The 18,863-nt window shown below is 54.0% G+C and overlaps 3 protein-coding genes across 3 annotated transcripts; 1 reads left to right on the forward strand and 2 right to left on the reverse strand.

Annotated features, from left to right (window-relative positions):
- Nucleotides 1-1,724: 1,724 nt before the first annotated feature.
- Nucleotides 1,725-7,842, reverse strand: Btbd19 (BTB domain containing 19). The gene is given in 10 exon segments (XM_059254822.1): nucleotides 1,725-2,921; nucleotides 3,031-3,156; nucleotides 3,263-3,394; nucleotides 3,478-3,546; nucleotides 4,325-4,422; nucleotides 5,027-5,050; nucleotides 5,738-5,864; nucleotides 5,867-5,959; nucleotides 5,962-6,202; nucleotides 7,439-7,842. Coding segments are annotated over 10 exon segments (1,131 nt in total). The 5' UTR covers nucleotides 7,525-7,842; the 3' UTR covers nucleotides 1,725-2,786.
- On the forward strand, nucleotides 6,946-10,463 carry Dynlt4 (dynein light chain Tctex-type 4). The gene has a single exon (XM_059254820.1). It carries the CDS (start codon nucleotides 9,713-9,715, stop codon nucleotides 10,370-10,372), a length of 660 nt encoding a protein of 219 aa, XP_059110803.1. The 5' UTR covers nucleotides 6,946-9,712; the 3' UTR covers nucleotides 10,373-10,463.
- On the reverse strand, nucleotides 10,409-15,361 carry Plk3 (polo like kinase 3). The gene is made up of 15 exons (XM_059254819.1): nucleotides 15,152-15,361; nucleotides 14,938-15,045; nucleotides 14,732-14,848; nucleotides 14,457-14,586; nucleotides 14,275-14,362; nucleotides 13,429-13,524; nucleotides 13,146-13,344; nucleotides 12,910-13,036; nucleotides 12,622-12,713; nucleotides 12,285-12,378; nucleotides 12,063-12,146; nucleotides 11,615-11,777; nucleotides 11,321-11,450; nucleotides 11,014-11,127; nucleotides 10,409-10,909 (listed from the first exon to the last, which is right to left on the reverse strand). The coding sequence occupies exons 1-15, from the start codon at nucleotides 15,359-15,361 to the stop codon at nucleotides 10,718-10,720; spliced, it is 1,944 nt and encodes a 647-aa protein (XP_059110802.1). The 3' UTR covers nucleotides 10,409-10,717.
- Between the last annotated feature and the right edge of the window lie 3,502 nt (nucleotides 15,362-18,863).

Genomic DNA, 18,863 nt, shown 5'->3' on the forward strand with positions numbered 1-18,863 from the left:
GCAGACTCCCTGGAGCTGGATTACAGGTGGGCGTGAGCTATCTGACTTGGGTGCTGGGAATTGAACTTTGGTCCTCCCCAAGAGCAGCTGAGCCTTCTCTCCAGCATCTACCACCTTTTTGTTTGTTTTTGGAAAGATTCTCATTCTGTATTCCAGGTATTCCAGGTATCTGGAATGCAGGGACAGCTGTCCTTGAACCCAGAGTGACCTGCTCCCCAGTGCTAGGATCACAGACCTGAGCCACCACACCCAGCTCATGATCCAGTTTTTGGAAGCCTTGTTTTCTATCGGCCTCTTTCATAGAGGCTTGAACAGTAGGGTCTGGGGTGTGGTGTTCATGCCTGTAATTAATTCTATCACTTGGGAAGCTGAGGCAGGAGAGTCATCATGTGCTACTTGGTTTTTGGTTTTTGAGACTAGATTTTGCTGTATTGCCCAAGCAGACTAGCCACATTTCTACTTCAGTCTTCTTAGTGCTTAAATCATAGGCCACCACAACGAGTTTGGTTTTTATTTATAGATAACTCTGAGTGGCCTGGAACTCACGCAGACCAGGCTGGCCTTGAACTCACCGAGATTTGCCTGGCCCTGCTTTCCTGAGTGCTGGGATTAAAGGTGTGTGACACCAGGCCCAGTTTATCTTGTTTTTGGAAACAGGTCTCACCATGTAGCTAACTAGGCTGGCCTCAAACTGCCGACCCTCCTCTGTCCACTTCCCGAGTGCTTACACTTACAGGCCTGTTCCACCAGGCTATGTGTGCCTCAGGAACAGGCCTGATCAGAGGACAGCAGTGTCAGCCTGCATGAAAGGTGGAGTCTTCCGTCCTTGAGTGAAGGACTGGTGGTTTCAATGTCAATGATTTCCAAGTTCTTGAAAACAATTTAGAAAGCCGTTTTCATCAAATGTTATAGCAAAGCTAACGGAAGCACAGGCTTAGTACATGGCCTCCAAGGTCGGTGTAAAATAAAGTACAAAAAAGCAAGAGAATCACAGGCATGCGAGCAGCAAACTGCCTTCAGTGTTCACATCCAAACAAGGGTACCCTCTGGAGAGAATACAGTAGCCATCACTAATCCACAAGCAATATAGTTTTGTATGTCAGGATTATAATTTTATTTCCTTTTAAAGTGTCCACTGTTCTTCATTTTTAAACCTTGCTTTACAACTCTTTTAAAATTATTTGCTGGGAGCCGGGCGGTGGTGGTTTTTCTTGGAAAAAAAAAAAAAAAAAAAAAAAAATATATATATATATATATATATATATATATATAGAGAGAGAGAGAGAGAGAGAGAGAGAGAGAGAGAGAGAGAGAGTAGTTCCAGCTACTGAAGGTGGGGATGCTGAGACAGAACTGTTTCAGCCCAGTAGTCCAGACCAGCCTGAGCATGAGTTAAGATTCTTTCCCATCTATCTTTTTTTTTTAATTCCCTTCGAGACAGGGTTTCTCTGTGTAGTTTTCGTGCCTGTCCTGGAGCTCGCTCTGTACACCAGGCTGGCCTCGAACTCACAGAGATCCACCTGGCTCTGCCTCCCGTGCTGGAATTAAAACCACCGCCCAGCTCTTTCCCATCTCTTCAAGGGGTTTTTGTTTTGTGCCTGCCTCTAATCCCAGCAGAGACAGGTGGATGTTTACAGAGCGAGTTCCAGGACAGCTAGGCCTGTTACAGAGAAACCCTGTCTCGAAAACCCCAAAAAAAAAAAAAAAAAAAAAAAGGTCTTTGTTTTAATTTTTTGAGACAGGTTTTCTCTGTGTAGCTCTAGCTGTCCTGGTACTCACTCTGCAGATCAGGATGGCCTCAAATTCAGAGATCCGCCAGCCAGCCTCTGCCTTCCGAGTGCTGTGATCAAAGGCTGTGATCAAAATCAAAGGGATAGGCCGCCACTGGCCAGATTTTTTTTTTTTTTTTTCCTTACGCTGGAAGTAATAGTCCATGATGCCTTTAATCTCTGTACCAGGAAGGCAGTCGGAGCTCTGTGAATTCAAGGCTAGCCTGGCTTACATAGTGAGTTCTAGGCCAGCTGGGGGTTACACTGTAAGAGATTATCCATCCCTCACCCTCCCCACCACCCCCAAAAAAGTTAATTCTGGAACTCCCAAATTCAGAGTTAAGAACTGCTAAATATCTAGGAACTTTAGTAGCTTGCCCTGTAATGCAGTTAAGAACGTAAAGGACTCGGGGGAAGGAGTGACAGTCGCAGCGGGGGAGCCATCACAGGGATGCACTGTGCGCTGAGGGAGAAAGGAGTGAGGGACCATTGGCTGGGGAAATGGCAGAAGAGAGGCTGCAGACTAAACCAACTCGAAAGTGCTATTAGAAGGGAGAAGGCATGAGGTAGGCAAGAAGGAGATCCCAGTTCCTGACCCGCAGAAATGAGAAGCACTATTTACGGGGCCGGAAGAGTGGGAGAAAAGATGAGAAACTCAAATCCGCACTGAGCCTGGAGCCAGGAAGCTGATTTGTTGTTGAAGACGATGAGGTAAATAGATAACCGCGTTACCAAATAGAGGGGCACAGAGGAGTGACCGGCAGCAGGATGCGGTGTGAGCTCATGGAAGAAAGGCCACCCGCGCTTCCGGTCTCGGGGCGTCGGCCCTAACCTTGTGCCCACTGCCCCGCCCCTACTCCTAGGCGGAGGCTTTAAGCTTTGCTCCAGACTGAGCACTATTCTTCCGACATCCGGCTGGCTGGGCTTGCTGAGGGCGGAAGCCCGCTTCGAGCGCAGAGCACCTCGGGAGTTGTAGTTTGGCTTGCGATCGAATGCCTCCCAAGTTCCGGAAGTAGGTCATTTGAAACGAAGGTCCAGAAAACGGTGGTGATCCCGGGGCAGGGTTCCCCTTCGCCGACGGCACGGTGCGCCTCGGACCGCATCTCCTCTCCGTAGGGCGTGGCACTTCCACGCCTCCACAATTTGCTCCACCTGTGGGGAGAAAGCGGGTCACCACGGAGTCCGAAGTCCCTGGCAAGGGTCCCAGCTCCACATCCCCACGTGGCGGAGTGGCTCTGAGCCTGGTTACTCGCGTCCGCACCGGGATGAGCGGCTCCCGTCGGTTCTGCTCTTCTAGGGCGCTCAGCTCCGCCGGGGCCAGCAAGGCCAGTCTCAGCTCTCGAACCACTGGAGCCGCCACCTCGGCCACCGGTCGCTCCAACACCGCCTGTGGAAGCGAACCCTGAGCCCCGACGGAGCGGCGGCCTGTGCCCTGCCGCCCGTTTGCCGAGTTCCTGCGGCCCACGCCCTCGCCTCCCCGGGGTCCCACTCACGGCGCCCACGCGCGCCCAGTTTCGGGCTGCCTTGACCAGCTCAGCCTCATCCACGCAGAGCTTGTCACTGCGTAGCACGGGCAGCAGCGCAGTGGCGGACAGCTCCAGGAAGCCACGGGTGCGGAGCGCCTCCTATGGATCGGTGTATCGATCAGGGCAGAAAAGAATGGCGTGGGGCAGAGACAGGCTGCAAGTATAATGACGGGGAGCTGTACCTGGCTGTGAGCCTCTATGAAGGCTATGCACCGCTCCTGCAGCGGCCCCAGGCCAAAGGTCACAGCAACCTGAGAGCAGAGTGAAGGTGGTCAGGCTAGAGACCGGAGAGGCCGTGTAACCCAGCTCTGCACACTAGGGACTGCCACAAGCCTGAGAGCAATCCAAATGGGGAGACAGACAGCACATGCAATGTCTAATGAAATTAGACCTGGGGAAAACGCGGTGGCCTTGAACACACAGGCAGATGATAAAGGAGGCCATGTTCAGGTCCTTCAAACTCCATCTTGGAGCCCAGGCTTGGCTTCTCAACTCCACATCCCACCTTTCCTCTCTATCCCTGCTAAGAGCCATTTCCCACTCTTTTGTGTTTTTGTGTTTTTTGTTTTTTTTTTTTTTTTAAGACAGGGTTTCTCTATGTAGCCCTGGCTGCCTCGAACTCAGATCCTCTGGCCTCTGCCTCCAGTCGAGTGCTGGGATTAAAGGCATGTGCCACTACCACCTCCCGGCCCCATTTCCCACTTTTAATAGAAGACCACTATGTAGCCCTGGCTGTCCTCGTGCTCAGATCCAATTGCCTCTGCGTCCTGAGTACTGGGACTAAAGGTGTGTGTCACCACACCTGCCTTTCCCAGCCCTTTGACTCTCTTCCTCCTACATATGACCTTACTCATGTACTCTACACCCACAGATCTGGGCACAGAGTTTATCTCATCAGCATCCTTGAGCAAACATGCCCTCATATTGTTCTCTAGCAGATGTAGCCAGTCAAGGCTTCTGGCATGTGGAGAGGCCAGGACCACATTCTCAACATCAGATTCCTCCCCAGAGCTGTCCAGCAGTACCCACCTGCAGGGCCTCACAGACCAACTCCACATCCAGCACCTTCACCACAAACTCCAGGCATAACTGGGGACAGAAACGAAAGTGAATTGTGCGGAGGTACCCTTGCATCAAGACCCCAAGTCCTACCCTAGAAGGAGTGAGTAGGCTTGCAGCAACGAGTCTTCCAGACTCCCAGAGCCCCAGAGCCGCCTTGACTGTGTAGATTTGGGAAACAGAATTGTTCGGACCTGCAACTTAGCAAGCCTAGAGGGCCTGGAGGCTAGCAAAGCCAAGCCCAAAGCAACCCCTGGTGCACTTGTCTCCGCTGAGGCCCTCCAGACCTCCAGCCTCCTCTTCCCTCTCTATCTTCCTCCACTGTTCCCTCCTGGACTCGATGACACTTCTATTTTTGACAGAAACCTAAATCTCACGGTTGACATCTCCAGCTCTTCCAGAAGCACTGGGTGGTGCCAGCTGTCTGGTCTCAGAACCACCCATGCCTCTTGGACCGCCATTTCCATCTCGACCACACCCTCTTGACTTTGACACTAATCTGACTGGCCTGACAGGCCCTTTCCTTTCCCTTTTTTCTCAGTCCCTTTCCCCCTTAGCTCCTTTGCCCAAAACTTTCAGTGAATCTCCACTCCCCTTGCATTAAGAGGACTCCAGGGGAGGGAAAGTTGAGACAGAGTCTTGCTGTGTAACTCTGGCTGGTCTAGAACTCACTCTGTAGACCAGGGTGGCCGTGAGCTTGGTCTTATCCTCCTCTCTACCCTGCCTACTGAGTGCTGGAAAAAGAGGTATATACCACCACACCTGGCTAGTGCTGGCAATTGAACCCAGGGCCTATAGCGTGCTAGGCAAGCGTTCGACCACTGAACTACACTCCCAGCCTAAAGCAAAAATTCTTGAAACACCTGCATGAAGCAGCCTCCTGGTACCTTTCCAGTTTACCCCGCACCCATGTTCCCAGTCCAACCACCCCACACATCTAACCAGCTCCTTGAGTGCCCTGTGACTATAATGCCATGCTCCCACTCTCCTGAACAAAACTACTTGTTTTCCAGCCCTAACACAACTTTCCTTCTCCAGGAATCTCTCTCCATCCATCAGCAGTCTGCCTATCACACTTACGTTTAGCTTTTTGAGACTAAGTCTCACTCTGTAGCCTAGGCTAGCCTTAACACCCTAGGTAGTTCAGGCTGGCCTTAAACTCGCCATCCCTCCCCAGCCTTCTGAGTGCTGGGACTAGCGTGAAGCACCATGGCCCATGCATGTTAAGTATCTTCATGTGTCTCTCTCCATTCCGTCACCGGCCAAAGCCAATTTACCCCTGTACTGCAGAACCAGCCACAAGTACTTCCGACGCTCACTCAGCGCACACTGAGCATGTGCAGATCCTGTGTACCTCCTTCTGTCTGTGTGAGACGGTCAGACTGTGTGAAGGAGGCTAGGAACTGAAAGGCAAGGGAAGCAAGTTGCCTTGCCTGAGACACCCACCTCTCGAAGTTCCTCCAGCCCATATTCCACAGCTGCTGTCAGCACCTCCAACACCTGCATGGGGGGCGGGGTGGTTGAGGAAGCAGAAGGGAGTTTCCCTGCCCCTTGACCCACAGTGTAATGGGCAGACTCCGGCCTCTCGTATCCCCAGCCTCTCTCCTACCCGGACCCCTGCTTGGTAAGCTCACAGAGCAGCTGTGCAGCTTGACACTGTTGGTATACAGGAACTCCAGCACAGCTAAGAAGGCCTCAGCCGGCACAGTGCTTAACACCACAGGACTGGGTACCCCCGGGCCTGGCTCTGTGCCCAAAAGTCTCTGGAAGAAGTTGCATCTACAGGCCAGCAAGCACCGGTGGGCAAACACCTCCTGCCGTTCTCGACCAACCACAAAGCAGACGTCGCTGCGGAAGAGAGGACAGGGAGCCAGAAGGGAATCTTGACCCTGGATCACACTTCCAGCTTGCCTCTGCCACCCCGGGACTCACTCAGCTTCTTTTGATGTAAGGTCAAAGCCCACGTCTGGGAGACACAGGCCTAAATGCTAGTCTCTGTTCCTAGTCTCAGCTCCACCCTGGGACTTTCTATCTTTGTCTCTCAGGCTGCTCAGCCATGACCACGGGTCTCAGAGGAGTTGACTACGCTTGGTCAAACCGGGGTTCACCAAAGCCAGTCTGATCGCTGCTCCCCAGTCTGAGTCCTGGCTCCCCCGAGATGCCACCTCAGCATTTTCACTCTCCTTCCCGTAGGAGGGTGTGAGGATGTGGGGTACAGAGCACACTGACTGTAGACAGACATGGCAAGTGATGCGCCATCATGAGGTGAGACCACATTTTCCATCTGCATAATCACTTCCGGCCCCAGCCTCTGGGCCTCTGAAGCGCTGCCTAAGGTAGAGGGGGAGGCTGAGGAGAAAGCTTCAGCTGCCAGGGCCTCCCTCCGACTCACAGGCTCAAGGCCTAAGGGCCCACTCTTTAGGCCAGACTGTGACACTCTGCCCTCAAAAAAAAAAGAGAGAGAACTATGACAGTGGCTAACCCTGGGGAGCAGGCAGCCTGAGGCGGTGGGGATGGGGTGGGGATGGGAAGCCGCAGTCTCCCGTCACCAGCCCTGCCCCCAGTAAACTCTATTCCCGGTTCCAGACAGCAGGAGCTTCTTGGGCAAGCAGTGGGCGGTCAGCAACCTTGAACTACTTCCTGTCTGGGTCTCTGACCCAATGCTTTGTGTTTCGCTCCTGTTCTGAATCCCTAGAGTTCTCTGCTCCTCTGTCTCTTCAAGGAAAGAAGTCCAGCACTTAGTCGAATACCCAATGGGAGTGAGACAAGTCAAATTCCGCCTTTCAGGGCCGAGGGGGTTGAGGATTCCTTCCTCAGTCCAGGGAAGGAAGGGCTTTGCCTGAGTTCACACAGCTGCCCTCCCTCCTCCCTACCCCCCACTGCCCCCACCTCTGACTCTCAGGCTAGCATGGACACAGGCCAGTAGACATCCTCCCTACTTGACTTCCTCATAGACTGAGTTCACCAGGGAGGCTAAGTGCTCCTTCCCGGCCTCTTCACCTTAGCCTCCTCAAATTCATAGGTCCATGAGAGCCAGCTAGGGACACCACCCCCCCGGGGGGGGGGCGGGGGGCACTGCCTCACCTGTACCAGGGGTTGTTGACAAGGCTTCGGAGCGCTGTGGAAAAGGGTGCAGCCTGCCCATGCACAGTCAGTCCTGGGTTCTCCATAGGAGGGATGAGCAGCAGGGCAAAGGGTGGAATGGCCTAGGAGGCCCAACCAGGCCAAGAGCTAGTGAGGGGAGAGGCCTGAGAGGGAGGGCAGGAGCTGTGCAGGCCTGTTTGTGGAGGAGCTGAAGGTCAAGGAGAAAAAAGGCCCAGGCCCCTAAAGAAGGCCTGAGGTTCAGGGAAGGGTTGCAGGTACAGAGAGGGCCCAAAGAAGCTGAGGCTAGAAAGGCCTATAATCCCGGAGAAGCTGGTGGTAGATGAGGCCCAGGTTGGGAGCCTGCCCGGGCAGCGGCTGGGTTGGAAGCCTGTGAGTTTCCATGGAAACTGGAGCTGAGCCTGAGGAGGCCCCGCCCATCTCCCTATCCGCCCAGAAAAATATTTCAGAAGAGCCCTAAGAAGACTTCGAGGGTCCTAGTGCCGGCTCCTGCCTACACTGGGTTCAGAATTCAAGACTTCAGCCTTCCCAGTCCCTTCCCTACGGGTTCAGTTTAAAACCGGGATAGCCAGGCCTGAAACATCACCTCATCAGGAAAATTCTCACCCCTAAGTGTGGTTTTCAGAGCTCAGACTTAGTTTGCCTGGGAGGGGGCAGCCCCATGCCTCCCAGAGTGGGAGAGTTGAGTTCTGACAGAAGTAATAGAGCCTCTGGCATCCCTGGGAAGCAACCATCCCTAGGGAGAGAGGCATTATATTCTAGATACTGGGGCATGAAGGAGGTGTGGCCAGCTGCGGACAAGTCCCAGGGCACCTGAGTGGGTCAGCAAAGGTCAAGAGACTGGATTTAGATTCACCACTGACTCATGGCTATGTTAGGCCTGGGTCTTTCCCGCTGAGCCAAAAGGGCCTCCCCTCCTCAGCACACAGCTCTGAAGTAAGGAAGTCATCCAAGCCCCACCCTAGCTGTGCCCTGAAGCGGAAATGTTTGTCCTTGTTGAGGCTGATGGGAAAATGTAAAACTATGACGTACTCTTTCCTGTGAGCCCAGATACTAGATTCCTAAGAAGCCGCCCCCATAGTCTCAAGGTTTTAGCATATCCCAGGCCCCTGTGGCTTGTTCACAAATGGCCAGGCCAGATGACTGGCCACCTCATAAAAAATAGTGGCTCAAAAGCAAGCACGCTTCTGATGAGCACACCCACCCCCTCATCTGCAATACTCTAGAACTCCAAGCCCCTGTGGATGCCACCCCCCCCCATAAGTCAGGGCACTCTCTCTCCCCCCAGCAGGTGCCCATAGCATTAACACTTAGGTTATTCCAGAGTTTGGCTGGAGGGAGGCGTTCTGGGAAGGAGGGGCATGCTTGCTACAGCAGCCCCATGGTAACTGCACAACACAAGTCTTCCCTGCCCACAGGCCCGTCAGGGCAGCTCAGTAAAGACTCTGAGGCCAGCAGAGCTTGGAGGCCAAAGGCTGCAGGTGAGTCAGGTGCCTGAGGGAGTTTCGGGGGACGAGGGCATCCATCCCACAGATGATTCTGCTGGAAGGAGAGACCTAAGGACGAGGATGGAAGTTACCTCACTCGTCACCTGCCTCCAGATGCGGGAGGTCAAGAGAAGTCACACCCTACTTAGAGCAGGGAAGACGATTAAATTCTGTACTTCTGAGGCTAGAGAGATCTATGGGAGTGACGGAGTCGGGTCTGTCCCTTCTGGGTATGGACTGAGGAAACCCAGAAACCAGCTTCTTGTTGCCATTCTGCTGGTGAAATCAAGCGGGAGGGGGAAAAGGAAGTGGACTTACTGCTCACCCAGTCAGCCTCCAAAGTGACCAAGGGAAAAGAACTCTGGGCAGAGGTTCCATGATCATTATCTAAGCAACGCCTTCCCTTGATTATATCTCTAACAGCTCTTAACCTTCTTCTCTAAGCAGCCCACGCACCCCCAATTGATCTACTAGTTCCAAAGACACAGGTAAGAAAGGGATATGGAGGAGCTAGACATGGTGATATATGCCTATAGTCTACGAGGGAGGCACTGAGTGTGGTCACACATCCTGCAATCCCATCACTCAGGAGTTGGAGGCAGGGGGATGGAGTTCAAGGCCGGCCTCAGCTACACAAGTTGGAGGCCATGTGAGACATTGTCTCAAACACACACACAAATCTTAACTTCGCTGAGCAAGAGGCTAGGTGTAGGGAGCTCTCTGCCAGGGAGGGTCACTCCTAAGTGTGGATCTTCCAGCAGGCAAGTCCATGGCTGGCAGGACTTTGCCATCTGGACGCCAGGAAGAGGAGACTACCAAAGACCTGGCTCTGAAATTACCACCAGGGAAGTCTGGAGGTCACCTGCCCAGCGTTAATGAGACCCGACCTACAGGCCCAGGCCCAGCCTCCCGTCGTGGCTCCCTGCTGAGCGTACACCCATCCTTTTCCCGCCGCAACTCACTGGCAGGACCCCTAGTAGGTCCTGGAGGTCGACGACTATCCCTGGGCCCAATGCCCCCTTTAGGTGCACGAGTTAGCTTTTCTGGGCTACCCCTGATGCCTGCCCGTCGCATGGCACCCTCCTACCGCACAGAACCGGCACCGGGGGAGCGCTGGGAAGCAGCAAGCGCTCAGCGGGCCCTGGAGGCAGCGCTGGAAGCCGAGCTGAGCAACGTGTGCTACTCGGGTACCGAGGCGGGGAAACTGGCGCAGGCTCTGTGTGAACAGATACGCATTCGTGTGCGGGAGCTCAGCCTACCCCGCTACAAACTGGTGTGCAGCGTGGTGCTGGGGCCACGCGAGAGGCAGGGTGTGCACGTGGTCAGCCGTGCACTCTGGGATGCGGTGCACGATGGACTGGCCTCTGCCACCTTCACCAACACTTCGCTGTTTGCCGTGGCGACTGTCCACGCGGTCTACTGGGAATGATAAGGCCTTCAAGTTCTTAAAAACGGTTTATTATCCCAGGAGGAGGCCCCCCTGGGGCTCACATCCCAATAAATAAATGTCTGTTAATAAATAAAAGTGGTCCATAAATAACGCCCCCTAGCTGGGAGCTAAGGCTCAGGCTTATCTCAGGGAGAGAGGGTAAGAGACAGGGAGGGCAAGCCATCCCCAACTGTAGTAAAACTGGTCCCTGATTCCCTGGGGGATTCAGCCCAGAGCCCCCAGTGAGGCACCAAAGGGACAGGAAGGGCCACAAAGGCAAGGGCCAGAGTCTTTTTCAGGCACAGGCCTGGGGTCTGGATCACAGCCTGCTCTGCAGGTGGGAACCTAAGCAGGACTTCGATCCCTGAGCAGCTGCAGAGCGTAGCGCAGTCGCTGCCGCAGGTCTGGGGAGCAGCCCAGCTGCCGCAGGTGGGAGGCGAGGTAAGTACAAGCGCTGCGATTCCGGGCCACAAAAGTCACGAGGAGAGGCTCCCAGCCACTGAGGATCAACTTGGTGTGGTCCCCATAGAAGTTCACCTGCGCACGGAAGGTAACAAGTGTCCGGGGGCTTGGGCATTCACAGACCTTCCCAGAACCCTGGGCCTACCCGACTTCCCTCCAAAGCGAGGAGGGGCTCTTACCTGGACAGTGCCGTCACTAAACAGCATGAGGAGGGCCTGATCAGTCTTGACCCACTGTAACAACAGGGGCGGGACCGGCACCTCCACCTCTTCCACACTGGGCAGATCTCCGCCCTGGGAGAACAGGCAGGTCGGGTCACCAGACTGGCATGAACTGGGTCTCTCCCTCTGGACGGCTCTTGCCCTTACAGGTTCAGCCACTATCTCTGTTCGGGCCACCCCTCCCCCATCACCAACAGCGGAGAATCAGAGGATAGCAAGGTGCATTAGTCCCTCAAGCGGCCCCCACAGCAGCCCCCACACACACCTTCATGAGGTGCTGCTCCATGTAGGAGGTGAAATACCGCAGGATGCCCAGCTGAGGCTGCAGGGCACGGGGTACAGACCCCACAGAGAAGGAGAAGTGCTTCGTGCTGGTGGGGTTGTAGTGCACAATCCTGGAAAGTGGGTAATGCAGAGAAGAGGAGCCCTGGCATTATCGTTCCTTCGTTCCCCCGCTGTGGATCTGAGACCCCAGACCCCCGAGCAGAGAAGTGCCAAGGTGCAACCCTGCCTGGGACAACAGCACCCTAAATACAGAGCACCCCAAAACAGCACTTACTTCCTATTGGCTGACAGGGCCATGTGTGTGCCATCGTTGAAGAGGACGGCTACGCGGCGGCTGGACAGCTGATACCCGAAGCCAAACTTGTTGGAGTAATCAACCCACTTGCTGACCCACACCAGAGGCTCTGGCTGTGCCAGTGGGGCTGGGTTCTGTTCCGCTGTTACAGGAGAGGAGGGAGTGAAGACTTTCCCCTGGCTTCTAGGTCCAAAAGCACTTGCCAAGGCGGGCGGTGGTGGCGCACGCCTTTAATCCCAGCACTCGGGAGGCAGAGGCAGGCGGATCTCTGTGAGTTCGAGGCCAGCCTGGGCTACCAAGTGAGCTCCAGGAAAGGCGCAAAGCTACACAGAGAAACCCTGTCTCAAAAAAACAAAAAAACAAAAACAAAAACAAAAACAAAAAAGAACTTGCCAAACTATTCACATGTACCAGAGCCCAGCCTTACCTGGGGGCATGAAGGCCACACAGTTCCTCAGTGCACAGAGGGCAGATTCTACCACTGTGGCCACCGTCAAACCTTCTTCAAACCCTGAGGGAACAGGATACTGACATTTAGGGAATAGCCTCCCTGGGCCCAGGTCATGTCCCTCCTCAGCCAGCTACGTCCTTCTAGCCCCTGGTCGCCACCCCAGCCACCTCCAGCACCTCTCATCTTCCGGCTCCTCACCATCTCCACTGCTTGCCAGTGTCCCACGGGGTGAACTGTCCTCAGCGGCTGTCTCTACCAAGCTGGCAGGGGCCAGACCTGAAGCTGCTGGAGCCTGGACAGTTGGGTAGAGAGGGAGTAAGATTAGGCCCCAGAATTCAAATCCTTGAAAGTCCAGTGGCCCAGCCCTGTCCCTGGTGGCTCTCAGGGCACCCCAGGTCAGCCTCAGCTGGCTAATGAGACACAGCCAATTAGGCCACCACGAGGTTGGATGCTTCATCAGCCATTTATGCTGGGCTTCCCTCAGCTGCTAGGGTCAGGGTGAGTCAGGGGAATAATGCTCACGTGAGCACCTCACCTCAGGCCTGACATCTGGATGACCGAGGGATGTGCGCATCAGGCCGCTCACCAAGCAGGAGACATTATCCCGCTCCTCAGAATGGTTCTTATCTGGGGGAAGGGAGGATACAGCCCTCAGTGTCCGCCTGACCACATTTCACACACAGGCAGGTCTTCCCAAGTGTCTAGACAACACATGTTCTCCCCAAGAGTCTACAGACGCCCACACCTGGAACATCCCCTACTCAAATGAATGTAACAAGCACTCTACTGCTCTATGCCCTCAACCCACCAACACCTGACTCACTCTTGTTCTTTTTCCTGCCAAACAGGCTCTTGGTAACTTTGGCAAACAGACTCCTCGCAGGGTTGGGGGGTGTCAGATCTGGGACAGTCACACAGCTGCTGACAGGGAGCCGATCAGGGGTGTAGCCCTGAGGAAGAGAGCCATGCAAACAGAGAAGTGAGACCCCAAGGGTCCCGCTCCCATCTGTCCTTTGAGAACATGCAGACTGAACTGCTGGGGTCTGGAGAACCACAGACCTTCGTAAAGAAGTCATGGCGTAGGATCTGTTCAATAGAGGGGCGGTCTCGGGGTGAGGCCCGAAGGATGGCAGCCAGGAGCTGACGGGCAGGCAGTGAGAGGCTGGCAGGCAGCGTGTAGTGAACCTGCTTGATGCAGCGGTACGTCTCCTTCAGGTCAGCTGTCTCAAATGGGGGGCTCCCACACAGGAGTGTGTACCTGTGTCCAGGAACGGGAGGTCAGGAGTCAAGTAGTGGGAACACCCCGTCCATGCACCTGTCTGCCAATGACCTTGGCACTCACATGACACAACCAAGTGACCACACATCTGCCTCGGGGCCATGGCCTTGTCTCAGCAGCACTTCTGGAGCCACATAGTTGGGAGTGCCACAGATGGTCCTGAAAGAGGGTAGGGCGGAGAGGGGAAGGCTCAGACCCAGCCCAGCACCCGCCCCATTCCTGCCCCTGCTGTGAGTTCAGACAAAGCAGCTGCCTGTCACCAAAGGCCAGAGAGCTCCTGCTTGTCTTGGGACAATGGATGCTGGGAATGGCAGCTGAGTCCTCACCCACCCGTCTAGTCCAGCTGCTCAGCTGCTCCGCAGCACAGGAGGAGGCCCTGACCCCATCACAGCCCCCTCTCCCAAGGTCAATACAGAGGGGCCAGGACTGATCCCTTCCCCCACTCCCGTCTGTCAAACACTCATTAGGCTGTCACCTCCCACAGTCTGTGCTGCACACAACCAACACCAGCTGCCATACCCTCCATAGACACTCACCTGCCACACATGCTATCTGTGTTACACACACCCTGACACAGAGTGGCATGTCCTGTCATTCCCACACTCAGTCTGTCTCACATACATGCTCACGGCCTGGCCTGTTTTCCCCATCCAACACAGGGTCAGCCATACAGTTCCAAAAATCCTTAGACTCCTCTCTGTGTCAGGGACTCAGGGCACCCACCATCTGTGCCACATTAAGACTGTTGTCCTAGGTTGCCACCTCTACCCTCACACATACGGACAGCCCATCACCCCATCCCTGTTTATCCCAAGCACACATCAGGTCACCTTGCTTTCCACATACACACTGTCACACTGTCCATCATCTGTGTCATATACAGACTGTGGCCATCATCCCCTCACTTACTTTTTCCTCTGCTCCGGGGGCTCTAACCGAGCTGCCAGCCCAAAATCCCCCACCTTCAGTTCCATGTTATCAGTGATGAAAAAATTTCCTAGACAGTGGCAGAGAGACGTGTCGGATCCTTCTTCACTCCCTCTCTTCCCTCTCCAGATTCCCACCTTTCGTACCAGACCCAGGAATCTCACCTAGCTTGAGGTCTCTGTGCAAGATACCCCTCTGGTGCAAGTACTTGAGGCCTGAAAGGATCTGACGCAGGTAGTAGCGAACCTCTGGTTCCAACAGGGTGTGCCGGGCCTTCCAGATGTGAGCCAGGGACTGCAGAAAGCCAGTTTCAGTCCCTGTTTGCCTCCCCAGACCCGCCCTCCATCTGTGCTTGTTAAGGATGACAGGAACCCAGCTTTGGATATTAAGGATCCTCCTTTCCCAACCCTGTCCCCGATGAATCCCCCTTATTCCGGACCTTTCGGCTACAGAGCTCCAGGAAAATGTATATGTTGTCAGCATCCTCGAAATGGTGCGAAAAGCGAACGATATGGCGGTGCTGAAGATCTCGGTGCAACTCGATCTCGTTTAGGATCTGCGACAAGGGCCCGAGATCGTCATCTTTCCAGGGTTCCCACGCCACCATCCCCTCCCTACCCCTTGGTCCTCAGGGCTTGGACCCACCTTCTCGCGCTGATGCGGCTTAGCGACGCGGCTCTGCGGGATGACTTTGACCGCGTAGGCTACACCAGTCTCTGTGTCAGTGGCTTCATAGCAGCGGGCGAAGCCTCCCTAGGAGGAGGAAGATGCATCGGCCTGGGCGCTCCGGAGAGGCACGGTCGGGCCCGGAGGGCTCTCCTCCACCTCCGTCAGCGCCACCCCAAAGCCCCCGACCTACCTTGCCTAACAAGCGGCCCTTGATGTAGGTACGGCCGCTGCACGGGTCGGTGATGAGGCGACCCGGGTCCGGCGCTGGTGGCCCGGCCAGCACCTCAGGCTCCGACCGCGGCGAGGCACTAGAAGGCGGCCCCGGGCCGGCGGGGGGCGCGGGCGGTGCGGCCGCGCGCGGGAAGGGGCGCGGGGACAGGAAGCCGGCGGCTGGCTCCATGCGGGCGGCGCGGCGCAGCGCCGGCCCGAGCTAGTTCTCGGTTCCGCCCGGCCCCGGCTGCGCGTGGCGCTGCCTGGTTTCTCTACGCTGCGATCGCGCCCGAGGGAGCCCGGCGTTTTTATCAATGAACGCCTGCCCCCTCCCAGGTGTCTCGTCATCGCGAGCTCCGCCCCTTTCCTGGCTGCCAGGCATGGAGAAGCCACGCCCTCTGCTCGGCCTTACGTCACCTGAAAGACCCTCCCCCTGCCGGGACATACTTCAAGGCCACGCCTCCTGCTCTGGCCTTAAAGGCGCCGCGGTAGTGCTAGTCACCCCAGCAGGTGCTCTTCTTTTTTTCTCTCGGCTACCCCATCCACGTGGTGACTACGTGTCCTGCCAAAGGCGGCCCCTTTCTTTCTTCATCCTTCCGGGTATATGCCGAAATCGGAGTGGAGGCCAGGTATCCGGAGGCCTCTTCTGAGCAACAACAAGGATCAGCGTTCCAGCTGGGAGAAGAAAGGCAGGGGTGGCGCAAACTTTCCTCCGTGCACGTCACCAACCAGGGCGGTCTCCTGTAAGCGTCTCATGCTCTGCGACAGAGCCCGTAGTCGTAGCCTAGTGCTGCCCTCTTTGGGAACCGTGGAATAGCACGCTTCGGAGCCTGATTTATCTGGTCTGGGACTGTACGATGGGTTTGTGGAACACAGCCTGGTAGTCAAGGTTTGGTTTTTGTATTCAAGACAGGGTTTCTCTGTGCAGCCCTGTCTGTCCTGGAACTCACCCTGTAGACCAGGCTGGCCTCGAACCCAGAGATCCACCTGCCTCTGCCTCCTGACTGCTGGGATTAAAGGCACCACCAGGCTTCAATGTAGACTCTTCATCCCTCTGACTTTGTCCAAGGATCGAACATCTCCACCTGGCTTTGTGGGCTTTGTTTTCCCTCTGCGCTATCCATTCAGACCTCGATTTACTGAAAACATCTGATGAGTGACAGGCACTGCCTCCACTAAGAATGGTCAACGCTGCAGCCCTCCTTTAGTTTACCTGATTCTGCTTTATGCAAGTGGAAGTAAATACATAAAGTAATTACAGGTTATGAGGAGTGCTAAGAAGGAAGTAAACAAAGGAACAGCCTAGAACCTGCTTTACAAAGAGTAGTCAGGAGAGCCAACAAGTATATTCACCCGATCCCTGCCACCTAGTTGTTTATCTCAGAACTCTCTTTGTAGACCAGGCTGGTCTCGAACTCAAAGATCTGCCTGCCTCTGCCTCCCAAGCGCTGGGATTAAAGGCGTGCTCCACCACCACCTGGCCAAATATGTCTTTTTTGAGACAAGATTTTATTTATTCTAAGTTAGTCTCAAATTCGCAGTGTATGTAAAGATGACCTTTGTTCTAGTCAGTTTTCTATTGCCGTGATAAACACCATGGCCACAGGAAACATGGGGAGGAAAGATTTATTTCATTTTACAGGTTACAGTCAATCATAGAGGGAAGCCACAGCAGAAGCTGAGGCAGGAACTGAAGCAGAACCCATGGAGGAATGCTGCTTACTGGCTGGTTGCCTCGTTTGCTCTCGGTTAGCTTTCTCATTTATTTATTTATTTAATTATAGGTGTATGTATGTGAGTGTGTACATGCAAGACACCCAAGAAGGAGGCTAGAGGTGTTGAATTCCCCTAGAGCTCAGGTTAGAGGCAGTTGTGAGTCACCCATTGTGGGTGCTGGGGACTGAACCTGGTGCTCTGAAAGGGCACTCCATGTTCCTAATTGCTGAATCATCTCCCAGACTTCTCTACTAGCTTTCTTTTTTCTTTTTCTTTTTTTGTTTTTTTGAGACAGGGTTTCTTTGTGTAGTAGCCTTGACTGTCCTGGAACTCACTCTGCAGACCAGGCTGGCCTCAAACTCACCTGCCCAGGGATGGCGCCACACACAGTGGGCTTAGACATCCCATACCAATCATCAGTCAAGATAACTCCTCACGCTGGGCGGTGGTGGTGCATGCCTTTAATCCCAGCACTCAGGAGCCAGAGCCAGGCAGATCTCCGTGAGTTCGAGGCCAGCCTGGTCTAAAGATCGAGTTCCAGGACAGGCTCCAAAATTACATAGAAAAACCCTATCTCGGGGGGGAAAAAAAAAAAAAAGATAGACTCTGGGCTGTCAAATTGACAGTTGACTCTAACTGGGACAACCTTGAACTCTTGATCCTCGAGCCTCAACCTCCAGCCCAGACTTTGAATATGTCTTTTGAAGCTCTAACTAGGCTTCAGGCCCATTTGACCTGGTTTTGTCCTTTCCGGCCTCACCACTACCCTCTCCTCGGGGGAAATCCTGAGTGTGACACCTCTTGTTTAAGTCGCTGATATCTCTCCCGGTTTTAGGCTATTTGGCACCCCTTTTTCTTTTTCTTTTTTTTAAATTAATTAATTTATTTATTATGTATACAATGTTCTGCCCGCAGGCCAGAAGGGGGAGCCAGATCTCATTACAGATGGTTGTGAGCCACCATGTGGTTGCTGGGAATTGAACTCAGGACCTCTAGGAAGAGCAGCCAGTGCTTTTAACTGCTGAGCCATCTCTCCAGCCCCAATGTTCTTTTTTGTTGTTGTTGTTGTTTTTCAAGACAGGGTCTCTCTGTGTAGTTTTGGTACCTGTCCTGGATCTCGCTCTGTAGACCAGGCTGGCCTCGAACTCACAGAGATCCACCTGGCTCTGCCTCCTGGGTGCTGGGATTAAAGGCATGGGCCACCACCGCTGGCCAATCAGTGTTTTTGTTTTTTGTTTTTGTTTTTGTTTTTAAATGCCGAATGCCGTTTATTGAAGGAGGGAGGAGGTCTTAAATACAGGCTTACAGCACAATGGGAGAACCCCGGAGGGCAGAAGTTCGCTATGGCACCCCTTTTTCTGTGGCCATGAAGCACAAGCTTTAAGAAGGTCCTTGTGGCCCGGAGGTGCGGTGGTGCATGCCTTAATCCCAGCACTCATGATAGGTACCCTGGAGGTGGAGACAGGAGGATCTCTGTTAGTTCGAGGCCAGTCTCTGGTTTACAGAGCAAGTTCCAGGACAGCCAAAGCTACTACACAGAGAAACCTTGTCTAAAAAAACAAAAACAAACCAAAACGTAACACCAAAAAAGATCTTTTCGAGTCTGATGAAGATTGGTGAGATGTCTGACAGCAGAGGCGGGCAGAATGAAATGGAAGTGAAATCAGAGGCTGGGAGGGCAGTACAATGTAGCAACAATCCCAACAAGATCGATTATGGCCAGACCAGAGTCTGAGGGCAGGATGGAGCTGAAGGATTACATAGAGACATCTGAGGACAGCCAGGGCTACACAGAGAAACCCTTGAAAACAAAACAAACCAAAAAAAAAAAAAAAAAAAAAAAAAAAAGTTGGAGATTCAAGATCAAAGTGTAAGCAGAACTGATTGGTTTTTTAACTTTTTTTTTAATGTACGCGGGCTGCTTCCCCCTAAGGTGGGGTTCAAGACGTCAGCCTTGAATGTGAGGAAGACAAAGC

The sequence above is a fragment of the Peromyscus eremicus genome, chromosome 2, assembly GCF_949786415.1.
Source record: "Peromyscus eremicus chromosome 2, PerEre_H2_v1, whole genome shotgun sequence".
Lineage (NCBI taxonomy): Eukaryota > Metazoa > Chordata > Mammalia > Rodentia > Cricetidae > Peromyscus > Peromyscus eremicus.

Excerpts from the sequence above, each read along its gene's own strand:
- Dynlt4 (XM_059254820.1), top strand. The coding sequence starts at position 9,713 with ATGGCTGGCAGGACTTTGCCATCTGGACGCCAGGAAGAGGAGACTACC.
- Plk3 (XM_059254819.1), bottom strand. The coding sequence starts at position 15,361 with ATGGAGCCAGCCGCCGGCTTCCTGTCCCCGCGCCCCTTCCCGCGCGCG. Across the intron at positions 13,525-14,274 it reads CCCCCGGAGCAGAGGAAAAA|GACCATCTGTGGCACTCCCA; the intron begins GTAAGTGAGGGG and ends ACCCTCTTTCAG. Across the intron at positions 13,345-13,428 it reads TGGTCACTTGGTTGTGTCAT|GTACACACTCCTGTGTGGGA; the intron begins GTGAGTGCCAAG and ends TCCTGGACACAG.